This window comes from Erpetoichthys calabaricus, chromosome 4 (assembly GCF_900747795.2).
Source record: "Erpetoichthys calabaricus chromosome 4, fErpCal1.3, whole genome shotgun sequence".
Classification (NCBI taxonomy): Eukaryota; Metazoa; Chordata; class Cladistia; order Polypteriformes; family Polypteridae; genus Erpetoichthys; species Erpetoichthys calabaricus.
Window position 1 is genome coordinate 201,659,012 of NC_041397.2, and position 23,933 is coordinate 201,682,944.

General features: G+C 35.4%; 1 protein-coding gene across 1 annotated transcript in view; it reads left to right on the forward strand.

The window, feature by feature from the left end:
* The window catches only part of dscamb (Down syndrome cell adhesion molecule b), a 681,084-nt gene that overhangs the window by 432,844 nt on the left and 224,307 nt on the right, over positions 1 to 23,933 (forward strand). The window contains exons 9-11 of the mRNA XM_028800187.2: positions 936 to 1,214; positions 2,965 to 3,084; positions 8,295 to 8,468. Of these exons, the coding sequence (XP_028656020.1) occupies positions 936 to 1,214; positions 2,965 to 3,084; positions 8,295 to 8,468 (573 nt within the window). The remainder of the gene's footprint in view (positions 1 to 935; positions 1,215 to 2,964; positions 3,085 to 8,294; positions 8,469 to 23,933) is intronic.

A 23,933-nucleotide genomic window follows, 5' to 3' on the forward strand; every position in this document is an offset into this window, starting at 1 on the left:
CAAACCTGACAAAGAAAGACACTAGGCACAAGTTTCAGCATCACACACGAATTTATTTAAAGTAGGAAACTCTTTTCTTTAGTTTCCCACCTGGAACATAGTACAACAAGTAAACAAAGTACACTTCTTTCTTTCTTTCTTTCTTTCTTTCTTTCTTTCTTTCTTTCTTTCTTTCTTTCTTTCTTTCTTTCTTTCTTTCTTTCTTTCTTTCTTTCTTTCTTTCTTTCTTTCTTTCTTTCTTTCTTTCTTTCTTTCTTTCTTTCTTTCTTTTTCAACTCCTAGAGTGAATGCAGGTGGGAGTGCTCCAGGCTTGTTAGGGAGGTTCAGAAGTACTCCCAAGTGTCACTAATGCCCGACATAGTAGGGCTCTGCAGCACCCACGGAACCCAATAGGACTGTAGCAAACTAAATAAAGGGAAATAGTTAATTAGCAGCAAAAACTGGTCACTAATTAAGAAAAGAGTTAGACTGAAAACTTGCAGCCACAGTAGCTCTCCAGGACTGGAGTTGGAAACCCCTGCAATAGACAAATCCTATCTGTGTAAGTGCCTATGTAGCTGTTTTGTCCTGTGTCCTGGTAAAGTTTTTGTTTTATGTTAGTTTTTAGCAGGGTAGGTTGGGATGAGAAAGTTATTAAAAGCGTAAGTGAATGTGAAAAAAAGCCTGTCCAACAACAGTTATTTTTGACAATGACCAAATGTAGTTTTAATAGTTTATTATTTATTAATAAAGCTGAAGTTTCGGTTACTATCAAAATGATTGCTTATTGTACACTATTACGGTGATTTAATAGAATATAACAAATGAAGTGGTAACTGTGTAACACCACTAAAAAAATGTTAACATGCTTTATAGTTGATGGTGGATAATGTAACATTCTATTTTGAAATTAACAGTTCTGATTCAGTTTTCATCTCTCCCTCTCTCTCTTTCAGTTCCTCCATTCATCCAGCCCTTTGAGATCCAGAGATTTTCAATTGGCCAGCGTGTATTTATACCATGTGTAGTTGTCTCAGGGGATCTGCCAATCACCATTACGTGGCAAAAGGATGGACGGCCAATCCCAGCCAGTTTAGGTGTTAGCATTGACAACCTTGACTTCACTAGCTCCTTACGAATATCCAATCTCTCCTTGATACACAATGGAAATTACACCTGCATTGCCAGGAATGATGCTGCAGCAGTTGAACATCAAAGTCAGTTAATTGTTAGAGGTAAGTAAGCAGTTAAGTAAAGCATAGGGGAAACAGACTTTCCATAACGGGGAAAAAAACTGACAGTGTTACATTTTCTACCATTGTGTTTTTTGTTGACCTTCTGGTCAATGGAGTATGTGCTTATGCAGATTCAAATATCTTCCAATATTAAAAGCAGTAATATGAAAAAGTGGTTGCCCCTTTATGATTTCCATCATTAGTGCAACTGTTTTGAACACTGAATGTTATTAGCAAAATCTAATATGAAATAAAGGACACGTAAGTGAATAAATCACACTTTCAGCACACAGTTATACCTTACCAACAAGCACTAATTGAAAAGTTATTGGCCCTTTATACGTAATAACTGTTTGTGCGACCTTTAGCTGCAATGACTGAAACCAAACACTTGCTATTAACTCAAAAATTGGTCTTTCTAATCACTTTGGAAGGATTTTAGCCCACTCTTTCAGTTGCATTGGTAGATTTTCAAACAGACAGTAAATTGGCACATTTCAGATCCTGACACAGCATCCCTAATGGGTATTGGTCCCCACTTTGACTATTCAGTCCAGAACTTTGATTTTAGTTCTTATCAGCTATTCTGATTCTTTTGTGTTCTGGGTTATTGTCTTGCTGCATTATCCAACCCGCTATATCCTAACACGGGGTCATGGGGGTCGCTGGAGCCAATCCCAGCCAACACAGGGCACCAGGCAGGAACAAATCCCGGGCACCAGACATAAAGTTGTTTTAATATTTCCACTTTTATCTCCACTTTTCATCATGTTTTACTGTAAATGAAAGATAAGTGTTTATGTTCACTTTGGTTACTAGTGATTTCTGCTTTGTTATTCTCCAAAAAATTCTTTTCGTTTTTTTAACCCAGCCCTTTCTGATCAAGGGGTAATGAGCCTCTGCTTGGAAAAAACAGACATTTCTTTTTTGTCATCCTGGGTGATTTTATGCTGCACCTTTACAGCAATATTGTTATGTTGGCCATCTCATGGAATATTCAACTAGTTCAGTATTCATAGGATTATTATTGTGAAAAATATGGTGTACAATTAAATTTTTATTTGCATGTGCTATCAAAATGCAACACATCAATAATGCTTGTTTTCCATTTGGTAATTACAGCTTTCACCGTTTTAAAATGCAATCCTAAAATCTTACAATTTTCTTTGTAGCTCTTTGCACATTGGAAGATATCTTTTTTCCCCTGATCTATTCATTAACTTCCTTTAATCACAGCATTATGTACTTCTTGAAAGATTGTGCTGATAACTTGACTCTGATAAGCAAGTTTTACATTGGGCACAGATGGCTGTAATCGAGACTAGCTGTATTCAATCAGCTGACTTTAATTATTCTGTTCTTTGGACTGCTTTCATTTGACAATAATTATTTTTTTACACAGTGACAAGTTTGTGCAAGAAAACGTTTTTTTTATTAAATAAATGATTTATATGTAAAATAAATAATTGCCATTTATTCACTCAAATGCCCTTTTATCTAATAGTAAATTTTGGTTGAAGACCTGAAAACATTCGTTGTCAAGCGTTTGCCATAATAGGGGAGTCAAGAAGGGGAAAATACTTTTTCACAGCACTGGAAATGTACATCTTATTCTTATCAGTCCACCACTCCAGAGGTCTGCTTCTTTATTCTAAGAAATTGAATTGATATTTGAATTGTCATTTTTACTTTTCATTTTATAACTGAATGCACCATTCCTTCAATATTTACTCATTTATTTTCTGTTCAGTTCCTCCTAGGTTTGTAGTCCAGCCTGGTGACCAAGATGGCATTTATGGGAAAGCTGTTGTATTGAACTGTTCTGCTGAAGGATACCCTGTGCCAACTATTGTCTGGAATTTTTCAAAAGGTGAGTTTGTACATTTCTGTCTGGTGTGGGTTTTGTCAAGACCTTTTTAGTTTTTGATTTAAATCAATGAATATGTATCTAACCCTTTTAATTATTTTTTATTTTTTTTGAAATTTATGCTCACTCAGATATATTTTGGTCAAAGTTATAGTTTCTGTAGTAATATGTTTATATCTTCAAAGGCACTTGCTTCTTCATAACATGTGTTAAGCACTGCGATCACAGACCATAACTTTATTGAAGAGCAACTTGGCAACAGTGATATTTAAGGAATTTATATGGCACGAATGTGCAGAATAGTGAATAACATTAAAAAGACTAGTGTGCTGGCAAGAAAGCTAAATTAAAAAAAAAAAACTAATAGAGTTCCATAATACAGTATGAGCAAATTAATTAATGAAAAAAGTGTATAGAAAATAGGTGACCACCACACAATTCCCATTACAGTGTCAACTTCATTTAGCCACCGCACACATTAAAAATACACAAACATAGCATTTGTTTGCATTTGCTTTGACATTATTAATTGCTGTCTCCTTGTTAAATTATGTACTACCACTTTTTGAGTGATAAAACAAGGGTTGCTTGATTGCTTTCAGCACTCCTGTCATCATGATAGCAAGTAGCTAGAAAAGCTGTTACTGCAGCTGAGAAAGCAATGGCATCGTGAACGTTTCCAAGACAATTATTGAAAATAGTTATTAACGTTTTTCTTGTCATATTGTTAAGACTCCACTCCATCTTGATTGTAATTCCTCAAATGGCTAAGATTCTGGTACAGAAAAGGCCATTGCAGCTTATGATAGTGCCCTGACTCCAGTATTGTACATTAATCTTGCACATTTACTGTATAAAATTTATTTTATGTTGTCCATGTGATTGATGATAAACTTTGGTTAAATATTAACACAGAGTTGACTAATGAGGAAAATGTTTTCTTTTAGTCAAAACAAGTGCTGGAACTGCACCCTCTTGTGCAATTCCATTATTTCTTCTTCCCTGTCTGTTATTGTGGTGCCTGCTGTTTTTACATAGTGCGCTAGGACAACATAGCATTCTTTTCCAAGTTAGATACAGACAACAACAACAACATTTGTTTCTATAGCATACATTTAATTTTTTCACATTTTCATTTATTTCTATAGCACATTTTCAGATAATCTGGGAATATAATGAAGTCTGGGAATGTAATCTAATGAAGTCACTAATTGCTGTAATCTGGGTGGGAGAGCTATGGGATACACAAATCCCTCCTCTTAGCAGCTATGCTACTCCTGGCAATTATTATTGTTTACAATAAGCACAAAAATGAAATAAATTATTTTTATACTAGTGAAAAATCCAAATATCTAATAATTGTATGAAGCTCATAGGATTGTTAGAAAGCACTGTCAATACAATAACTGTAAAGCATATTGCTGTATTTGTTAATGATATTTCAAAAGCATTTACAATTATTTAAACATTTACTGGGATCACTAGTTTCTTTCATTTCAATGATTAAAGGATACATCAAAGGTTGACAGTGTTTACAAAAACATAAAGAATCTATTTATAATCCTTTTTCCTAAAGAATGTTTAAACTGTTCCCCATTTGACAAGAAATGACAAATTTATGACACCTGATTTACTAGATATTAAATGATAGCTTTGATCTGAAAAGAGCAAATTATAAAAAAGTTACATTTCTCTAATCATTTGCTACTAGAGGCAAGCAAATATTCTGTTATACATATTTTTCTGAGTGTTAGGTATAACACTGTCAAGATATGCCCTAGTAAGAAAACAGACCATGCTGGAGCTGTTACTCAGCAAATGTACTTGATTCACTATTTCATGTACAGTAAGGATGACTCTACTGTTGCTAGACATTTTCTCCCAAGCTCAATTAAATACTGCTGAAATATTACATTGTAAAAGAGAGAACATGAGCTTTAAATACATAGAAAATATACGGCTTCTCACAAACACACGCTAACATACACATGTTGAAGTGTGATAAGGATCTCAAGGTTATTTAGCTGGCTACTGAAAATTTGTTCACATGAATTAACTTGTACTTGTAGAAAATTGTTCAGAGAAATATACTGTATAATGTGCCTCTGGCAAGTTTTATTCTATATGAGCAAAGCCTTTGTGAAAGCTAACACAATGTGTGCATGCTTTTGTGGCCAAAAGGTTACATTATTAGACTGCAGCCCTTTTAATGTATTATAACCCTACTACAAGATTCCTATTCAGTCTACATACTTCGGTTTGTATTTTTCACTTTGTGCTCTTTTAAGGCTGAGGTGGACTTAACAAAAGATGGTTGGATTTGTGCATTGTAACTATGTACCTGTAGAAGTACTGAATGGTAGGGTAATCCATTGCACAAGTTCAAATGATTCTGTCTAAAAAGAGCATTTTTGAATATGGCAGTATGAATGGTGAGTATGTGTAAGGGGGCCCTGAGATAGACTGCAACCTTATCCACCTGTTGCCGTCAGAACAGGCATTAGCCCCTTATCCTGGAATTTCACAAAGCAGGTAGAAAAGAATACAGTGTAGATTAATTTGGAGGCACTAGTTTAGTTTATTGTTCATTTTATAACTTCAGCTCACTAGTGTGATTAGAGAAAATAACTGTAAAGAACTGTTTTATGTTTGGTCATCTCCCTTTTGGAGCTCCTTATAACTCTCTATCACTTAGCAACAGTAAATAAATGAAGCGAGAACTATAATCCTTTACAGGGGCTGGCAGCAGTACAGCAATTGTGATTGGCAAACGTCATATTGTTATGATCAGGCTGGAGAGGGCCGATGTGGCAGCTACCGAACACTGTACTGCGCTGTTCCCACACACTAGCCACTCACTCCGTGTTTTATTTGTATATTGCACTGCACCTTCTGAAAGCACAGTGTTCTGTAGCTGTCCATGGCCTTCGTAATCTCCAGCCACTAAGAAACAGAGAAGAGAGAAGTACACTCTTTACATACACATACAGGTGTACATGTCTGCAGACTAATTCATCATGATTAAAAACCTGTTTGCTCCATGATCTTTTTTTTGTTTCATTCAAATAGCAAGTCATGAGAGCGGACAAAGTGAATAAAGGAGGGAATTTGATTTCTCTCTGTGTATAATTTCGGTAGCCCATCAGGCAGGCAGGTGTTACATTTTGGTAGCCCAATGGAAAAAGTTAATGGCCCCAGGATGTCAGGCTACTGCATTTTGCAAGCCCTGCTGACCATTAGGTTTCCAAGAAAATAATCAATTTAATGAATGTCAAAGGTTAAAAATTATAATTCAAAATGTTGAGGCATGGCTACACTACTAGCAAAACTTGACCAAACGGCATTTGAGCCAGCTAAATTATTTACGCTTAACTTGCTATATTTATTTTACATTTGCATTTTGCTACAACAGTATAGGTATTATTCCAAGGGTAAGCATCTTTTGTACTCCTAAAGTCGATGTCAATTTATGCGATTTATAGTCATGGGGTATTTCAGATTTATCGACTGTAGTTGTTGCTCTTGTCCTCCCATGTCAGTTTAAATAACTGAAAATCACTGTCCATGTCATATTTATTGACTAAATGCCAAACTCCTAGCACAGTTGTTGTTGCCCCTTTTTCTGACAGCCAATTGTGTGCTGCCTGATGAAGCTGACGCTGTAGGAAGGCTTAACAGGTGTAGTGAATTCAGCCACAGTCTCTGCCCTTTATTCATTTTTTCCATTCTGTTGGTGTATATAAGACGTCAGAAAGACAAGCTTCTTTTCCGTTTGTGAGATCCAAAACACCAGCATTCCTTATTCAATGCAGTGTACTTCTGGATGTAAGCTCTTATACACACAGAGCCAGCCCTCACAACTATGAAGGGAGTCGCAGGGCATATCACATTAGGTCACTTGCTTCATGAAGCGTGTGGCTGACTGCCTCTGATTCGCTAAGATTATGTAAATGAAGGCTGCTATGGAGATTTGCTGGAAAAGTTGAGTGATTTGACATAGGCATAACAGGTATACTTGCTTATCCTTAAATGAAGCAGCTGAGAAAGATAATGCAGCATGGAGATGAGGTTCCTGGGTAGGAGACGGTAGCTCTACTAGTCTTCTCACTGTTTTTCAACCTGCCTGCCTATATGAATTGAAATATCATCAATACTTTGATGTCACTACCTAATTCACATCCTGCATAGCTTCTTTGACCTTAAAAGCAGATATCAGGTCCATGCTCGTGTGGTGAAAGATGCAAGTTCTATCAAATACTCAAGAGTTTTTGTCTTTCTTTCAAGTGAAAATTATCAGTTGAAAATTATGTAAAAGATTGTTTATGCCAGTAAAAGTCTGCCATTCTAAAATTTGTCTCCCAAGCAAGAAGCCTACTGGTTAATAAACTAATGACATAATCAGTCTTTTCGTTTTTTTAGCAGAGGTGGGGGGTTTAGAACTGATTGGCTTGGGAGTGGTGTTCTCTCACAATAACTGCTGGATTGCACTCTGAAGATTTACTATAAAATGAAAGGACCTTAATGGGATAATTGCTAAAAGGATCTTATGGAAGAGAGGTCTGAATTACTTTAACTTGGGTGTTTAATTGCCATATGGTGTCCAGCAAACAATTGTATCTAATCCTGCTGAGTATATGAATGACCCTGCTAAAAATCAACAGCGAAATACAATAGCTAAGCTTCTTTACAGGCTGGACTTTTGTCATACTTTGAGCAGATGTTCTCCCATCACTAAACTGTGTAACCCAGTTCCCATCCTTACATTTACAACATTTAGCAGATGCTCTTATCCAGAGCGACTTACAACAGTGCTTAGTAGTCTACGACTGTTCTTCAGTCTGTTCAGTCTGTTCAGACTGTTCAGTCCTTACTTCTTCTAACATGTAACTTCACAATTGTCAATAAGCTACACATTCTAGTGGGTGGGGACCAAAGGCAAATGGTACACAAAAGGTGAAGCCAGTGCTGCATTTCATGTTCATCTATTAATATTTATATTAATTATATTAATTTATATTTATATTAATACTTCTGCATATGCTAGTTCTTGTATCTTAAAAAAAAACTTTTTTTCTTGTACATTAAGATACTGTTAGAGAGTTTTTGGGGGTGCTGGGGACTCTGTGAGAGGATCCAATATATCTTCAATAGATGGTGGTTTAGCGCTGTGGTTTTTTTTTTTTATTTTTATTTTGTTACCCTACTTACCCTAGGTCCTGATGTTCCAATCTTCCAGCCCATTGCTCTGAATGGCAGGATACAACTCCTCATCAATGGCTCCTTGTTGATTAAACATGTCCTGGAGGAGGATAGCGGTTATTATTTGTGCAAAGTCAGCAATGATGTTGGAGCTGATGTCAGCAAGTCCTTGTACTTCACTGTCAAAAGTAAGAGATTTTTCTTTTTAGGTTTTTCAATTGATTTACTTAATTAGTGTACATATTTATATGAACTGTATGTACATTTGTGTAAAGTATGTGTGTATATTTATATATAAAATATATATATATATGTGTGTGTGTGTGTGTGTGTGTGTGTGTGTGTATACTGTATATGTATGTATGTAATATGTGTCATGTCATGTGCTTTATTGTCATACCATCCATGCACAGTGTTGTAGCATACAGTGGTGCGAAATGTTTCCCAGGACTGCAAGACACGTAAAGAACTATACTGTATTGTAAATAGATAGCTAAATAAATGAATAATAAATAATTTGTAAGTGAATATATAGTAATACTTTAAAAGATAGTAATAAATAAATAAGAGCAACTAATAAAAAAACAATAGTACTAACAAGTTTAACAAATGAACTGCATATAAATAAGCTAATAAGAACAGATCTGAGGCCAGGGGAGCAACACAGAGTTCAGAGTCCAGACAGCCAAGGGGTAGAAGCTATTGCAGAACCTAGCAGAACTGCTTTGGATGCTACAAAGAAGTAGGACAAAGAAAACCGTGGGAGGTTTGAGAGCAGTCGTTCACAATGCTATAGTCTTTGCAGATGCAATGCTTGATAAAAACATTTTTAATGGAGGGCAGAGAGGACTCGTTGCTCTTTTCTGCTATCTGTCGTAGTACTTTACTGTTAGCGACACTGCATTTCCTAAACCAGACAGTGATGCAAATGGTCAGAACGCTTTCAATGGTGTCCTTGCAGAATTTGGTGAGAATGGGGCGGGGGGGAGGCAGGGGTAGTTGGGAAGTAGGCTTGCCTTCTTCAGCCACTGGAGCAAGCGGAAATTCTCCTACTCCTTCTTGGCTATGGAGGTGATATTACTTTACCAAGTAAGGTCAGCTGCCAGATGCACACCAAGTTGTTATTTCTTTTCAACCAGAGATGAAGAAACCATTTTAGAGAGAAGGATCAGGAGAAGATGTAGTCAAAATATGTACAAAGTTTGTAGCTGGAGTCTGATTGCACTGTTTTTGAACTCAAATCGAAATCCAGAAGTCTTAGTCATACACAAAGTATAAATTTCATGAACCACAGGAAAAATAACCAAATTTCACTTGAAATCTTTTAAATGAATATCCACAAACTTGGATAGGAACTGAACTTCTGTGGCAACCTTTTAAGTTGTCATGCTACTTTTGACAGACACCGCAACCCGTGAGACTGCACACCCACTGCCTGGGACGTGTGTAATAGCAACGAGCTTATGAAATGCTATTGTCCATATAGAGGAAAAAATGGCAATGCTAATGGTTAAAAATTATTTCCAAATTCCTACATAAAGTTTGAAACGATATTACTTGGAAATTTGAAATATCCGTAGTCAAAAACCCTTAAATGGGTAGAAAATTAATTTTTTTAAACTTATTTGAGAGTTAATTAAAGTTAAAACCAAAATCCCATCATAACAGCATCCTTTTGGAGTATGGAAGCAGGAATATATTGCCTGTCCTTAGCCAGTTATTGTTTTATCCACAAACATGCCTATAAATTTTATATTTTAAAAAGAACTAAAGAGCTATGCTGCAATTTTATACAATCAAACTCCTTCCAGTGAGCTAAGAAAACTTTTTAAAATTTGAATTCCTAATCTACTTAGTTATGTGTTTTAAATTATGATTAGACAGACAGTCTGTTCTTTCATAAAAAATGGCCTGTCTCCATGTGAGCTGTGCATGACTTTTTTTTTTTGCTATGGTGTCTGTCTTTACTTAATAAGGTTACTCTTATAGAAGGCTGAGTGAATATAATACATGTTCAGTACAGTATTTAAGGTAACTGGGCCTACAGACCACAATGCCATATAGATTACTGGTTATAGTCATTTCTTCAGTGGCTTCTCAACATAATTTACAATAACTAGGGGGCACGTTGACATAGATCAATATTTTTGTGTTGACTTTTAAAACCTTTTTGAGTTCATAACCTACTGAATTTATGTTTTCATGTGAGTAAATGAGGAGCAAACCAGCTATTGGTTAAGTTAGGACAAATAAGTACTGTAGTCCCTCAGTGTACATGAGATCTGTTAAAATTTTAGGTTTGCCAGATTTCAATGTATTTATAAAACCTTTGTTTTGAGCCTAAACCATAATTTGCATTTTTATATTTATTTTGTATACTTATTTATGAGTGAATATATGTATGTATGTTTATGTATTTTATTTCAAAAGATTTAAATTACGAGGAGAGTTATAATAAAGCAATCTGACACACTATGTTATAAAGGTCATTATTACGTTTCAGCCAGGATTCCCCCACTGGCTGGAGTTCAAAGTCTTGTTTTATGTCTGTTTGTGGCTTTTTGATTTTTTTAAATTTATGTTAATGTTACTTTTTTAAATTATTTGCATTATTTGGTGTATTTAATTTTGTCTCTAAGCCCTTATTATATGCTTTGTGCTTTGTTGGTGGTTCCCCAAGAAGCAGGGTTACCTGCCCATCACTGCCACGAACTGCCCTTTGTCCTATGAAGATGAGGGTTTCCCACAGTTCTTGTCAGTTTACTCAGATGTGCTAGAGAGTCAGTGAAGTGACTTTTGTCTTTTGCTTTTGCTTTGACCATTCTGCTCTATTTGTTGACTTCACCATGGGATTGTATATTGGGACATTATTAACCTTGGATTGCCTTTGCTGGTAACTTCTTTTTGCCTTTTTGTGCTCCATGGAGCTTCATTTATTTCAGAGCATTTTCATTAAGAATGTATCTTCTTATAAGGTACAAAAGTGGCCCTCTGTGTTATTAGCTGTTTTTTTAATCAGGTATCCCCTTCTCATGGGCAATTTTGGAAATGTTCAGGACTTACATGTATGTGAACTCTCAATTGTCGTAAGAGTCATATTACAATATTTGAAACCTTCCAGTCAAAAATACAATCAAATCAAAACGTCAAAGACAAAGTTAAAATACATTAAATAATAAAAAATCACCCTCAACCAATTCAGAGAGTTTTCAGAAGAAAGAAGAACACCAATTATGAAATAGTTTCTCGTATAGATTAAAACACCAGTGATTAAAAAAAACACAAAGGCAAGAGACTGTCAGACTTTTTTAGAATAACATTAATATATTATTGCCATATTCTGAAAAAAAAAACTCTGCACTTTTCCATACAGTCAACACGGTTCCATCTGATGTTATTCATAATCTGCCATTAGAGGATTTTAAATAATTGGGAGTCCAACATTATATTGCAGATAAATTATCTTGCCACAAAATTGTAATAGTTTAGGGCTATCCTAAAAGATTTGTCTAGTGAGGCCACAGCTAGAAGGCATTATTTCTATTTAGAGTTTAGTCTCTAATACATTTTTGATCATTTTAATCTAAAGACGTGTACCATACAGTTTTAATATATATTACAACATTTTTTATGCCAACTTTTTTTGTGCAGACTGACAATGTCTGTTATAAACAACTGATAATGAATGTTAAATCTATTAATGTCAACCTTAATAAGGTATTAATAGGGAAGTGTCTTCCAAAACATTGTCTATGATGGGCTAGAGATCCCTACAATGAATGACATTAATAGTAGTTACATGTAGTTGCAATTTTTCCTAAATATTAGCTAAAGCATATTCAGGTGTGAAGTTAAGCAGATTCTCTTAACAAGGTATGTTACTTGTAAGAGCCTAAAATGATGAATTAAAGAAATTCCATATTTAAGACATATTTGATCAAAAGAGGTGAGCACATTGTCTATATCTCTGAAGGTCCAAATGTCTAAGTTAAAGAGGACTGACATATAAAAGTGTCCGGTAATTGAGCTGCAGAAACCAACATCTCTAACTTATAGTACTTTTTACATTGGTCCCATATTTTAAGTGTGTAGCACACAATTGGAATGTTAGTAAATTAATAACTACTAATGACTGCAGTATAAAGAAAGTCAAGTACAGAGTAATGCAAGTGAGATTTTATTTCTAAGTCTAACCAACCAGATGCTATTGGTTAAGTTAGGACAAATAAGTACTGTAGTCCCTCAGTGTACATGAGATCTGTTAAAATTTTAGGTTTGCCAGATTTCAATGTATTTATAAAACCTTTGTTTTGAGCCTAAACCATAATTTGCATTTTTATATTTATTTTGTATACTTATTTATGAGTGAATATATGTATGTATGTTTATGTATTTTATTTCAAAAGATTTAAATTACAAGGAGAGTTATAATAAAGCAATCTGACACACTGTTATAAAGGTCACTATTACGTTTCAGCCAGGATTCCCCCACCGGCTGGAGTTCAAAGTCTTATTTTGTGTCAGTTTGTGCCTTTTTGATTTTTTTAAATTTATGTTAATGTTACTTTTTTAAATTATTTGCATTATTTGGTGTATTTAATTTTGTCTCTAAGCCCTTATTATATGCTTTGTGCTTTGTTGGTGGTTCCCCAAGAGGCAGGGTTACCTGCCCATCACTGGCACGAACTTCCCTTTGTCCTATGAAGGTGAGGGTTTCCCACAGTTCCTGTCAGTTTACTCAGATGTGCTAGAGAGCCAGTGAAGTGACTTTTGGAATGTTAGTAAATTAATAACTACTAATGACTGCAGTATAAAGAAAGTCAAGTACAGAGTAATGCAAGTGAGATTTTATTTCTAAGTCTAACCAACCAGATGCATTTCCATTACCTTCTATTTCCTTCCATTATTTGAAAGTACAAATATTTGCAATCCAGTACTAAACCTGGAAATCAAGTAATGCCACCTTCTTCTTTCAGTGTTGCAATTTTTCCTTCCATAGAAACAAGCTTACAGTTGAGTCAAAGTTTTTGAATCAGGATTTGTTTATACACCTATATGACAACACCCTAAAAAGAAATAAAGGTTTTGTAATGATTGTTATTATAGAAGTATTTATTTTCCCAATAACAATATAGTTTCTAAAACATGCAAGAAAAATTAAATCAGCTTAGGCACAGAGGTTTCATTTTTAGAAAGGTTTTATACAATAAAAAATTAGAATCCTTTCCAAAGAACTGTGTGTATGTATGTATAAAATATTTATTCTATGTATGTATATAATATTTCTTCAAGCTAATTATATATTTTTTAGCACAATTGCTAAAACTAAAACTTACTAAGTAAATGTTTTTAAAAATTATCTTAAAATGCCATACCATATGATCATATGAAAAAGTTTAGTTTTTATATCTGATGTATTATTTTATCAGTCTATTAAATTGTATTTGAAGAATTTTTACTTTTTCAGTTCATTGACATTTAAATGCGTTGTGTTTTAAGGTTCTGCCATAGCATTTCAATTGAGATAAGGTCTGTTTTTGGACATTCAAAATCCGTGATTTTTTTTTTCTTTTTTACCCATTCACGTGTAGATTTGCAAGTGTGCTTAGTATAACTGTCCTGTTACATGATCTAGTTTCAGCCAAGGATTAACTCCCAGAAGAGTATAACCGTTAATGATGAACTCAGTTGTTCATGTCCTGTGGCTACAAAGCAGTGTCTAGTCACCACCACTTCAAAACCATGCTTGATCCTTGATAGGAGCTGTTCTTGGTTTTTTGCTAGACATGGTGATGTGCTTAATGACAAAACAACTCCACATTGTTTTAGTTACTGCAGAAAACTTAGTTTAAAACATCTTTTGGTTTATTCAGATGAAATCTGCCAAACTATGCCAAGTTTCCATATTTCTTTTGGAGAAAAAGGTCTTTCATCTGGCTATCCTTCCATGAAATGCATAATGTACTTGTTCAGTCATTTCCTAATTGTAGATTCAGGAGCGAAAATGTTCACTGTATTGTCTGAAACCTACAGATTCCTGGATGTTTATTTTTGTGTACTTCTGAGATTTCTCAGACCATCATGTGGTCCTACTCCTTCCCACTACAGAATTATTGTCTTCAAACTGGATTTCAGTTGCTTCTCTGAGATCAATGCAGGCATTATTTGTCATTAGTATGGCGTTACTATAAATTTAAATTTTCCAAACTAAACTGACCAAGGTCCTGTTTTTTCAGCTTCTGAAAATGATGTGGAAGCAGTAAGGGTTTATCTACTTTATGACAAATGGCTTTTATGTATTTATTGACTAGCAATGAACAAACCCAGGTAAATTTGTTTGGCAGAATCATAGAAATGTTGTGGAACTTCACCGAACTTGGCAAAATGCATTGAAGTCAATAGGGAAGGAGAAACTAATTTTGACTGGATTAAAACAGTGCAGTGTCCCTGCATGCTAAAGAAGTGCATTTACAACTGTGCTGGTCTGAACATTTTGTCGAAAAATGTCACCTGACCTATAAGGTGGCAGTGTTAACCACTCTGCCAATATGCCTCACTGAGAAAAAATTAAATATCGGATCAGTAAAATCAGGAGCAGAAGCATTCATTTACTGATGCTTAACCCCTACAGATTTGACAGCAGGTACTTGCCTCTCTTGAAACGAAAACTATAGAATCCCAAAGATCACTTTTGCTTGCTTACATACTACTGCTGCTACTAAATAAGCACAGCGCTGCTGCTACTAAATAAACACAGCAGTAAAGTACATGAATTCTTCCCTCATTCATGTTTGCATCATCTGCACAGTATTCTGGGTAATACAATTAAAGGGGCAGGCTTACATGTTACACACATACTAGTCCATACAAAAAGATATTACCTTTAAGACATAAAAACACCAATACATTCCTAGTTTCCTTCTGCATTATGCTTAAATCTAGTTTTATGCTCTTTTTTAGCATACTAGTAAAACAATTCTTGTTTAATTCATACTGGAATAAGCATTTCATCCAGCATACCATTTGATCTGGTATGCAATCCACTACTAAGATCAGTGTCAACATTAACTGGTACAACTATATGATGTCACTCTGGCCTTGCAAAGCATCATGTGTTGCTGGGAAATAAAACAGTCTAAGCTGGCCACACAGTGAATCTCCAGGAAAATATCTGGAAGACAAAGTCACCAGCAAATTTAGTAATTTCACTGCAAAAACGTTTTGACAAATTTCACCAATCAACACTATTATTGACATATTTTTTGTTCAATATATGATGAAAATCATTTGTGATGCAGTATTTGTCACCTGATTTTGTTTATTCAGTTTTAGGCTTTGACAGTTTTTAGTTATGTCCTGCTATTTAAAATCATAAAACTGAAAGAGGGCGGATTATTTTTGTACATGGGGGGAAAAAATCTATCAAAAATAAACTTCTAAAAGTATTTTAGTCATAAATGCATTAAAAGCTCCTTTAAGAAAGTGTATCACATTGTTGGTTACATCACAGAAATTGTAATTACTTTACCTCTTTTTTCATAATTCTGTTGAAGACGAAATCGTTTTTTTCTTAAACAGGATTACTTTTTGTCCTGAATTAAAGTTAAATCAATTCAAATGATTAATAACACAGCACTGCTTCATTCATCTTCAAATGCCAATAAATAGTGCATGTGTATTGCATTTAACTCCCTTTTAATTCATCATTACAGAATCATGTTGTATTTTAAACCAAATATCCACATTTTCTGTCAATGTTTTGTTATATAGCTTTTCCAGTAAAATGTCCACTCAATATGACTTTACTGTACTTTTTGCACATTAAGATAATCATTTCAAAGCATGTCTTGGTTTTGTTAAAATTAGCTATTGCACTTGTACTAATTAGTGAAATTCTATCCTGTCAGAATAAAACCAGCAATGAAAAAAATTGAAGATGTAAACCGTTTCTTGTTCCCAACTACTTCTACTATGACCATCTTTTGTAAACTTTTTTTTTTGACCTTAGCGTTGGAATGAATGGATGTTATAAGTAACACTTTAGCTTCAATCCAGTCCTCAATATTCAATCATTTTGTGACTCTAGGCAAGTCACTTAACCTTTTTATGTAAAATGTGAACAGTTATGTAAATCTGAATAGCTTTACTGCATTTGTAGCAGTCCTTGGGATTTCACTATAACTTCACTATTTTTTGCTTGCTTAAGGATATTTTTAAATATACAATTCCTAAAGGACAGAAACATGAATGAGTAATATTTTTGGGGTTTTCTACATATTGGTTATTTCAAATCTCTTTCATTTGTCTTAAAATTCAAATAGGATTGAGATATTTTAATATTTAATTTATGCTGATTTAATTCCTAATTGACCACCACTAGTACTTAATGCATATTTGTTCCAAATATTCACCCTTTCAAGTTTTTCCCCTATTAGCAATTTTCCTGACTGTTTCTCAACTTGTAGAATGAGGTCAGTAGTTTTTAGAATTTTATATAGATATTATGAAAATATACCGGAAAATACATATTTATAACTTACAGTAAGGTTGTGCTAATTGTGCATACCTTAGGCTTTGTGGCAGATGTTCATTTTGTTTAATTATTTTTATGCATTTAGATACTGTTGCAGCTTGATGCCAGTGTTTTTTTATTTTTTAACTTTTCTATTGTCAATTCAGCTTCAGGGAGTTAAATGCGAGGAAACCTAAAACCTACAGAGACATAGTTTAAAGATGAATTAGACAGATGAGGTATGATCTGGTTGTAGGAGTTGGGCAAAGATCAAATAACAGCAATTTTAGTAAACAGTGTAGAAGGTAGGCTAAAACAATCTGAGGAAAATAAAATGAGTGAACAATGTGAAACCTTGAGAGACCTGATTAAGTGACTTATTAAAATGGGGTTCATATATTAATGTTGTAGAGTCGGCTGGCAAGTAACTGATGGATCGATTAGCAAGGAAATGAGAAGTGGGCACTGGTAGGGGTGGCAGACAATGAGTACAGCATAACAGTACCTCTCCCTTAAGGCATGACATCCAAATGCATTCATATTAATTAACTGCAGAAGAAGCAATGACTGTTAACCTTAGACTCCTGTTAGAACTATCTGAGTTAAGGATAGAATCAAACATAATTATTTTAACAGTAACACAACTAATCAGGGTGTTTTTACTAGCCCAAGGAATTCTCCTTTCTAAAGATTATCTGTCAGACTCACAGCAGGATGTTCCTTGTGAACTCCATGTGTTAACCAGTGCCATGAGAAACATTACCAATTCTGTATATCAAAGACTGCACACAAAGAATGTCTCAAATCAAAGGCCTGCCTTTGAAGAATAAGACTGAATTCTGATATGATCTTTACACAATCCTGTACATTTAAACAGTATACAATAAGAGGGCTGAGAGCTCAAGTCCAATCCAGATCACAGAACTTTACTCATTTTGAGCGGCTGCGGTTCTGGAAGAAATATTTATTGTTGAGTATTGTATCTGCTGAAATATGGGTGGTATTCACTGAAGAATTCTTATGGTATAAGAAACCTATATCCAATATACATGTGTTCTTGTTGATGGTACATTTTAGACGTTTTATTGATGGTCTTGTTTCAAGTTATAGAAGTATAATATTCTTCTCAGCTACATCTCAGCTGCCTCCGCCCTTTTTGCACAGCTTTTTGCCCCTATTACCTCATGATCTTGGCATGGTCTGTCAAATTGGATTGTATGATAGCCTTATTTATCAAGTGATAGGACTGCCCAGAGCCAATGCGACTTTTAGAAGAGTTTTTTTTTTGTGGAATTTATGATGTTACTGGAGCAGGGAAATGCACAAAGGGATGGCCGTGGTGGCACAAGTCCCTGTTCCATCCTGTCATTGCCCCAGATGCCTCCATCCCCATTAGGAGTGTGGAACTTGTATGACATGTTAAAAAACTGGGATAAACAACTCTTATGAAAAATTCTGGTAAGCTTGGCATATTAAGCAGTGAGGTAGGCCGATGGAAAGGAGGTTTTCTGTTACTTATTATGTATTTTCTTTCCATTCATAACTGCCAGACATACAGGGCTTGAACATGAACAAAGTATTAAATGTATTTAATAAACTTCAAAGTAATGGAAGAATCCCCTTGGGAAGATTGTATAGTGCTCTGAAATAATGCACTTTTTTAAAATTCTGTGATGTGTGGGGTATGTGTGGCAACAAAAAATGGTGTTCACTCTGTAGAATCATGCAATGATGGTGTTCCATGACATGGTGTTCATTCTGCTTTTAAGTTAAAAGCAATGTGGCATGAAACTGTTCATGCTTAGCATTTAAGTTATAGTGATGTGCTATGATGTGAACTCTTGCTGTTAATGTTCATGTTATATTTCATGTAACTAAATGAGCATTTCTCTATTTGCACTTTGGTCTTAAGTTGTATTGTGTTAGGAAAATTGTGCACTAAATGGAGTATAGTGTCTTTTCTGATAATCTGACCTAATTAGCAATCATGGATAAACACTTTTTCACAAGTTTGTGGATATTATAATGACCCTGAAGTAAAAGCTGAATGTTCTGTGAAACTAAAATCGCAGAAACAGAAGTGGCTACTAATTTGTGTCCAGGATTAAAATGTAACAAATTCCACCTTTTGTAAAGTGCCCTTTCATCCCCTTTGCGAACCACTGCCCACTCCAATGTCTGTACGTGTCACTGTACCTGAAAATGGTAGGTACGAAAGGCAAAATCTTTATCATAGGATAGGCAGAAGTTCATAAAACAGGAAGTCACAGAAATTGAGGCACCAAAATCAAAACATGAGGCAAATAAAAGTGATTCGTCAGCAAAAAATGTACTTTACTATCTCAAACTTTCAAATGAAGCAAGTATTATCTTTTGATGCAACACTAGGATAAATAGAGTTGCACACCGCTGCCTTAAATAGATGCCAGGTAATGATGTTACAGACATGACAACAGGCCATGGGGTTAGCAATGAGTATCGAGATCAAAATGATGTGGTAGTGTCACTATCATTAACATGAAAATAAAAAAATAACCAGAAATTGAATTAGAAGAATTCCAAAAATGGTACTAGATGATTCCAGGAAAGCCTCAGGGTTAAGTGGTCAATTAATGAGAAGGTAATAAAAAGGGGATATACTGTACCTAATGAGGATTTATCTGTCATGTTTAGTCATTTGTTTATTCCTAATATTATCTCTGTATTGTTTCCTTTTTTTGACCTTTTTCACAATTTGTTTTGGAAATACACCAGATAATAATTTGTTTGAAAAGTGTTAGCTATTGTTCTTGCACATCAAAAACAAGTACAAATTTAATAGTAAATGCTTCCAAGCTTCTACTGAATTATCTCCATTTAACAAAGATGCATCTCAGGCACCAGCTCTTTCCAACTAATGCAAGATGTACTCCATTTTAGACCCACTTTCTAGCATAAAACAATGGATATGACTACCTTCAAACCACTTAGGAGAAAGAATACTTTGTTTCTGAAAGTGATGGACTGTATAATCAAGATATAGCACAGGAGAACATGAAAAATAAATAGCAGAGGATTTCTTGAAGCACATAGTACTAAAAATACAGTTATCATCTAGTGCCAGTAAATTATTTTTCCTCAAAAAAAGTATTCTTTAGCTAAGTAATGTGCTTTATCATGCACATCTATTGGTCATTCATTTGGTCATGACACTGAGGAACTAACACTACGTTGCACCAGATCTTTATTTTTTTCCTTCCTACATATAGAACATGGGCAGGAAGAGCAAAACTGTAGTTTACAAGTGGTTCTGAAATCTAGATCCAGGCAGCATAGCAATAAAGAAATGCAATATTTTTGCAACTTATTGAGTTGCCAAGCAGAAGAGGGTGTAGCAAGGATGTTTGTCAGGAAAATATGTTTTGGATGTGTTAGTATAAAGGCAGATGTGGAGTTATTAAGGTTCTGTGATTGGAAGGATGTATTATTTAAAGGATTATTTTTTTTCTCTAGCATTGGTATAATAAAGGCAATGATGGCTTACCCCCTCCCTAGCACATAATCTGTCCAACACCATACTATAAGTTCACAATATGAATATGAATCATTTTTCATTGAAAACAAACAACTACATAAGGAGTAAAGAATCCATAATATGCTATTATAATAAATTGAATGCAGACCTTTTGTTATGTCATTTGAAATTTGTCTCGGGTGCATCATATTCTGCTGGTCATCATTGAGATATTTCTAAACCTTGTTTGGAGTCCATTTTTGGTTAATTCATTTAATTGTACATAATTAGGAAAGGTATACAGCTATCTATGTAAGGTTGCACAACTGAAATTGTGTATCAGATCAAAAACCAAGACATGAGGTCAAAGGAATTGCCTGCAGAGCTAGGAGACTGGATTGTGTTGTAAATCTGGGGAAGACTACAAAACACAGTTCCTTTATAATTTTTAAATTGAAAAAATTTGCAACAACCATGACTCTCTCTAGAGCTGGCTACCCAGCCAAACTGATCAGTTGTGGGAGAAATTCCATGGGAAGAGAGGTGACAAAGAGCATGATGGTCACTCTGGCTTAGTTGCAGAGAACCAGTGTGGAAATGAGAGAAACTTCCAGAAGGATAACAATCACTGCAACACTTCACCAATTAGGTATTTATGACAGAATGAACACAGAGAAGCCTCCCCTCAGCAAAAGACACATGGAAGCCAAGTTGGAGATTGGAAAAAGGCATCTAAAGGACTCTCAAACTGTGAGAAACAAGATTCTCTGGTTTGTTAAAAACAAAATTAGTGTTGAGTCTTGGGAAAACCAGGTGCCGCACATCACCTTGGCAATACTCTTTCAATGGTGACTCATGGTGGAAGCAGCACCATGCTGTGGGATTGTTTTTCAGTGGAAGTAACTGGGATACTAGACAAGGATGAGGGAAAGCAGAACAGAGGAAGAATACTCAGCTATCTTTAATAAAAACCTGCTCGAGAGTTCTCTGGACCTCACACTGGTAAAAAAATCACCTTTCAACAGGATTATGACCCTAAGCACAAAACAAAGACAGTACAGAATTGGCTTAGGGTAAACTCTGGGAAACGTAAACCCAATCAAATATCTCTGAACAGACCTGAACATATCTGTTATATGACAGTCTCTATACAGTGTGACAGGGCTTGAGAGGATCAGTGGAGAAGAATGGCAGAAAATCGCCAAGTTCAAAGCTTGTTGCATTATACCTAAGACGACTTCTGGCTGTGATCGCTGCCCAAGGTGCTTCAAATAAGTACTGAGTAAAGGGTCTGAACACATGTGTCAATAAGAGAGTTCAGTTTTTTACTTTTAATTAAATTTGGAAAAATGTCTTAAATTCTGTTCTCGCTTTGTCATTCTGGGCTAATGAGTGTTGCTTGATATGAAAATAAAATAAATTTAGATAATTTTGCAACATAGCAAAACGTAAAAATCTAAAGTTTAAATACTTTCTGAATCCACTGTATATTTGCAAAGATTGAAAATCTTGTGTGACCACAGTGGTTTTACCAACACTGAGTTAATTTCAAAACCTTCCTACTAACTTTCAGACCTGTTAAATGCAAAACAACAGATTACATATTGGCAATCATCACGTTCTACCATGCAGCCAGAGACAACCAAGATCCTGTTGTGATGGCCTTCTCATTCCAGAAGACCATTTACACCTCATCATGAATACTTATTTAACTCTTCGGACAGTACTGTAGAAATAAGGTCTCTTTATTAAACTCTGTCCATGGACACATTTACATTAATGCTATAAGACTGTGGAGGGGACGCTGGCACACACATGTTGATGCCGCTCCTCCCTGTTATCAACACTTTTCATTAAAATTTACATTAAACTTAAACTTTTTGCAATTGTTCACTTTCTTTTTATTGTATGTATAGTTCATGGATGCAATTGACTCAAACTGTGTTGATTTGGATTTACTTTTATGGACTTTGCCTTGACTGGGTTTGCAGCCTCGGGGACAACCAAATCTTTCTGTGGCACACTGGACGAGCCATATGGACATTTCTTTGCACCGTGACGATCTATGAGCCGGGGATGGTCTGTCTTCTTGATTATAATTTATACACTGGATTGCTCTCGATTCCTTCTATACGTGCTTAATGACTAATAATAAGAAATGATCTGAGGTTTACACCCAGCTGGATATGGCTCTGAGTGATGCGGCCTGTAATACCCAGCGTTATATGTATGTGGCTGTATGTTGGAACCTCCAAATTTTGGTATCTTCATGTGCATGTTGTAATATCTCCTACTATGCTTTTTCTGTTGCTTGCTGCTCATCTGCGCCACCCATCCTCCCATCTCGCCTTCTGCGCTGTGCTGCCTCTCTGCTACTATCAGATACATAAATACTGCTCTCTACTATGCTAAAATACTCTCATGACAAACTCCTTCATATTAAACAGTTTGTCCAGAGCAAATGGTCAGACTGGAGTGTCCTAAAAGACAATGGTATTGTGCGGCGCCTGAAATATTTACATTGCGGGTCAGGTCGCCGCCACAACCGGACTTCGAATGAAAAATTCACAGGCAGCATTTGCTCAGGAATATGCCGTCCTACTCATGGCTTTGGAAATAGGAGTGTCAGTGTGCCAAATTTGCAATATGTTAAAATAAGCTCTGGTCATGGATCTGTGCACAACAAACCCACATTGGCTAATATTGCATTGTTTAACTCAAGATCTCTTAATGGCAAAGCATTGGTGCTATTAGAATTCATTACATTACAAACCTTGACTTGCTATGCTTAACAGAAACTTGACAAAAACCAAATGATTTTTCATCTGTCATGGAAGTGACCCCACCTGGATACATTCACTTCAAGGAGCCTTGCAGCTCAAGACAAGGCGGAGGAGTCGCAGTAATTGCTAGATCGAAGTTAAACATCAAAAGAATCCCCATTGATGGTCCATTGTCTTTCGAGTGTCTGGCTCTTAAGCTAATAACAAAATCTGGTCCTGTCTCGTTTATTGTTGTCTATTGTCCCCCGAAATACAATGCATCTTTTTTATCTGATCTGACTGAATTATTAACCCACTTAAATTCACTTTCCCAGAGAATCATTTTTGTTGACGATTTCATCATCCATATTGACATTACTACATGTAAACTGAGAAATGAATTCCTATCCTTACTGGGCTATTTTGACTTGGTGCAGCATGTTGATTTTCCCACCCACTCTGGTGGTCATATACTGGACCTGATCTGCACATCTGGATTATACAGTATATCAACAACACTTACAGCACTGACTTGGGACTCTCTGACCATAACAAGCTTTTCACTGTCTCATTACCTCTTCCTCCGCTTACCTGTAAACATCAAATTTCTTTCTGAAACCTTAAAAATATCTATCCCTCTGTTCTTGCTGGATCCATTTCTGAACTTCTTCTGTCTTCACCTATCCCATCAACACTAGATAGTCTTGTTGACCACTATAACTCAGCCCTTCATTCAGCATTAGATAAAACAGCTCCTTTAAAACATAAGGAGGTTTCCTTTAAGCATTCAGCTCCTTGGTATAATTCAGAGCTACGATCTATGAAGCAAGTGGCCTACGCCTTGAGAGAATGTCATGTGAGACTGGCCTCACTGTTCACATCCAGG